This window comes from Typopeltis vanoorti, chromosome 21, assembly GCF_054136105.1.
Source record: "Typopeltis vanoorti isolate ZY-2024b chromosome 21, IOZ_Tvanoo_1.0, whole genome shotgun sequence".
Lineage (NCBI taxonomy): Eukaryota > Metazoa > Arthropoda > Arachnida > Uropygi > Thelyphonidae > Typopeltis > Typopeltis vanoorti.
In genome coordinates this window covers 31,242,887-31,247,279 of record NC_143569.1, presented here as the reverse complement: position 1 = coordinate 31,247,279, position 4,393 = coordinate 31,242,887, and the positions used below count along the sequence as shown (strand labels likewise).

Sequence of the window (4,393 nt, the reverse complement as noted above, 5' to 3'; positions counted from 1 at the left end):
TTCTAATTAAAAAAAAGGAATATTACCGTATTAGAATATTACATGTATTAGAACATCTAATTATAATTTAATTATAATTAACTCCAACTAACTAGTGATTTCTGCTGACTTTATAAAATTAAATTTAGAATGGTCATTTCTTGGTGTGATTTTGAACATCGTTTTTTTTAAATAACGCTGTCTGTTGAGTGTTCATTCTTTCTCTTGAGTACTAGCACGAGAACTAAATTCCACTTTTCTTTAACTGTAGTTATGCATAGCCAATGATATTCATACTCAGGAAGAAGGGAGCCTACTAAATTGTGAATATGCATGTTCAGTATTTGCTTCATGACAAGCATAGCAATGGTTTTTTTGGGGCGTGTAGTTCAGAATAAAATCTTTGTAAATGAGTGTTGTTGGTTAGAAAACATCTTCGTCAAAATTAATGCATTTCTTTTGTAAAGTATCTAAGACTTCAACCTTGGTTTGCGACCTTCGAAAAGGGAAGAAACGCGACAGCTTCCGATAAACAAACAATATCTGATGGACTTTAGAAGAGAATTATTTAAAATTCCATTCAACGCATATCCTAATTGTCTCCCTTTAAGTCGCACCTTATCTCCATAATTTCCCTGTCAGCTGTCAGATCTAGGCCATACTTGCCTTTGTAACAGGGGGGGCGTTAAAAAAAGTAGGCTTTCGTTGCACGTGAATTAGAGCAAGCACGGGATGGAAGATAGTGATAGGAGTAGTCTCATAAACACGCCCATCTTTACAGAGTAAAGTGAGGAACGCAATAGGGGAAAGAAAATGAACTACCGAATCTTGACACTTAAAAGAGTTCACCCCCCCCTCTCTTCCGTAATAGCATTTTTATTATTATTTTGGTCAATCGGTAACAATGTAGGAGCATGCGGGGACACGTGGAATGGCTCTGTCAGGTCGCCTTATCACTTCAGGGTCATAGTTTCTGTTTCTTTTGGTATTCGATCAAGATGTGACGTCATGAATAGGCTGGACGGAGGTATAAAAGTTGGAGGAACTCAGAAAGTGACCACGAGTGATTCTCAGGACCAAACAGCTCCACCATGTTCCGGGTATGTGCAGCATTACCTTCTCTTATCTTAGAATAGCTTTCTTAGTTTATAAGAAAAGTTATATTAATAGTATATATAGATTATTAGTGTCCCAATGGGTCATTCTGACGATCACAGTCTATCGGACTGTTGACTTCGTCATCTCATTAGCATACCGGCTTTAATATCGTAGCTCACTGTAATTATCTGAAATGAGATAGGTCTGAAGATGCAATTAAAGCTAACTGCGTCTTCTTGTCTTATATCCGGTTGCTGAAGACTATGAAAATGCATTATTAGCTGACAAGTCATTAGTGTCTTCAGCAAACGTTTAGTGCTATCCATTAGATTATGAAATAATTAGGCAATGGCTTTCTCTATCGATAGACGTTCGACTGATATTTAATTTGAATAGTTAAACCTGTTCAATGTTCATCTAACAACCGATATCCTAGCACTGTTTCTTAGAATCGAAATCAAATAATTTTCTACATGGGCTCTGTTTCAAGTTAATTTTATAATTCGTCTATAAATTTATTCATTTCTGCAAAATAACTGTAGGTCTTTATAAGGATAAATTTAAAGAAACCGATAAGTCACTTAAACAGTTTTAGTACGCACACTCCAAGATGCTCATCATTCTATTCATTTATTAAGAACATTCATGAGCTAGCTTTGTCTCTAAGAATGAGTGTAGCAATTATTCTTCTATCTCTCACCTGTAGCTAGAGCAATCTTAGCCTACCCCAGGCTTTCTATGAAAACATGAAGGATATGTAAAGTTTGCCCTTTCCTTTGATGATGCGGAGTAAGTAATACCTCGAAACTTTATATTAACCTGAAAATGAAGACTATATCCTCAGAAAAAAATTTTCTATATAGGGAATATTCAAACTTCCGGTGTTTTAAAATTTTTACAATTCCTATTCTATTTAAACTTGATATATTTTAATCTATCTTAAATCTAATTTCAACATCCACTTTGGTTTTGTCATAATGAAATAAATTCAAGAATAGCAATAAATATTGACAATAGAAAATAATAATGAAAACCAGACCTGAAATGATCAGACTCTAACAGGAAAATGTTGAAAGGTTCCAAAAGAGAAATGAGAGCAACAACCTAGTCATGCCGGAACATATCATGGATGACATATTACTTTCTTTCAAATTGATATTCCTATGAAATCACCTATAAATTAATGTCTTAGTTACGTGTACTCTCATCTGCTAGGCAACTAGGTAAATGGAGTAAAGAAAAAAAAAGGAAGTTCCAGGGGGAAAAAACTAGAGTGGCTATGTATTTAGTTACTTAAATAATATTACTCTTTCTGATAGGAAATTGTCTGTTTATGGTTCACAGATGACCCAGTTTTTTTTTCTTTTCATAAGAGATCATGCTCAAAATGTCATTTCATCAACTATGCGATCAGAAAAGAGACCTGAGAAGAACACGTTCAAATCTTAAAAAAGTCTGTGCGATCCAATACTAAAGTGGGGTGTGTTACTGTTGTTATTCTTGAGCAGAGCTAATGAGCATATGCTGATAACATGATCTTGTACTTCACCCAACCTCCCAATGAGTTTAACTTTAGAATGCAGTGATTTCAATAAGTTAAACTCACTGAATTCTCAATAATCTCTAGGATTTAAATCCGATATTAAATCCAATAATCAACTTTTGGATAAGTTCTTCAAGTATTTTTATTATAAACATTTCTTTTGTATTACAGGCAATCGTTGTTCTCTTCTGCATTGCTGCTGCTTTTGCTCAGTATCCTTATCATCATCCCTACGGACGCTATCCTGGATACTACGGGGTAAGAATGTAATTTACTTTTGGAAAGGAAAAAGTATGGCTTTTAATATTTACTAGTAATTTCAAGCCAGTGATCCAGAAACTTCAGAACAAGTAAAGACTATTTGAAATCTTAATCCCTAACTGAAGAAAAAAAAATCAAGCTTTTCAAATGAATTCAAATATTCTTTTTTCACTTATATTTTAATTTTAATAAACTTCTCTATTTTGAAATGCCTGAATAATTTTAATTATTAATTAATATTTAATTCTCGATTGTAAAATACACTCAATTTTAAAACAACTCTGATTTATTTTAAAATTTTCTTATGTATTGCATTCGCCCCTAAATTAACTGAAATATTTACACTTCTAAATTTGACTGTTTTTCTTTTTTCAGGGCGCCCATCCTTATTATGACGAAGTCCCCAAACCTTTCGCCTTCAGCTACGAAGCACCGGCCATTGGTGGAGCCAGCGCCCGCCAAGAGTCAGGTGATGGTTCTGGACGCGTTGTTGGCTCCTACAGTTTGAGCGACGCAGATGGTCGTAATAGGTTGGTGCAGTACGTTGCCGATGAAACCGGATTCCATGCTGATGTTCAAACCAACGAACCTGGAACCGAGAGTCAGAGTCCCGCTAACGTCGCTCTAAATTCTGCTCAACCTCCTGCTTCCACCCTTGCCCATAATGCTGGACCAGCTTACGGTGGATTGTACGGAGGTGCTTATGGACATCCATACGGCCGCGGCTACCCCGGACTTCACGGCAGATTCTACTAATGATCGAATATTAGTTGCTTTCCATTGATTTATTTCCGCTGTGCCATGGACCTCTTGGGCTTCGCTCAACACACACAAAACAGGGCATTATTCTGTTGAATAGTCAGGTGGTGCTTGAAATGTGGCTAAATTACCAAATGCTCCTTCTCTGTATTTTGTTTCTGTAAGCAGTGCTTTCTTCACTGATCATTGTTATTCGCCTTATTTTGCTCTGTTTGTAAATGTGCCTATGTATGCGTGTATGATAGAGATTAGCTTATGTTAACTTACTGAATATACATATATATGTACTTCTGCCGTATGTTGTACTGCCCATGAAGTATTAATAAAGATTTTATATTTTATCATTTTGTGTCATGTTTATTTTATTTATGAGTTTGATTATTAAAATAAAAATAACTCCAGTAAAAATTAATATTCAATATTAATGAAAAGACACATTTTATTTTTAAAAATAGAGAAATAATAAGTATCAGGAGTAATTTTAATTATTATATTATAAGTTGAGAGGTGATTAGGAATCGACCGTGAGATGCAGTGATTAATACCCTTGAAGGGTAATGGATGACAATTCTGTAGCCAATGAAGTTCTAATTGAGGCTCGGCTATTGCTGTTACCCTCCTGCCATGATCAGAGCTTTCATTGATCAATAACACCTTATCCCTACACTGTCCTCTACAGTCAACGGGGAATATGAAAAGCATTCTTGCTTCGCCCCTTTAAGCCAGTCCTTATAAGGAATTATAAGTTGAGGA

General features: G+C 35.2%; 1 protein-coding gene across 1 annotated transcript; it reads left to right on the top strand.

Annotated features, from left to right (window-relative positions):
- The first annotated feature begins 1,054 nt into the window (after window positions 1–1,054).
- LOC150094705 (cuticle protein 16.8-like) lies at window positions 1,055–3,984 on the top strand. The gene is made up of 3 exons (XM_090411359.1): window positions 1,055–1,079; window positions 2,792–2,878; window positions 3,257–3,984. The coding sequence occupies exons 1-3, from the start codon at window positions 1,071–1,073 to the stop codon at window positions 3,635–3,637; spliced, it is 477 nt and encodes a 158-aa protein (XP_090267485.1). The 5' UTR covers window positions 1,055–1,070; the 3' UTR covers window positions 3,638–3,984.
- Window positions 3,985–4,393: the final 409 nt, after the last annotated feature.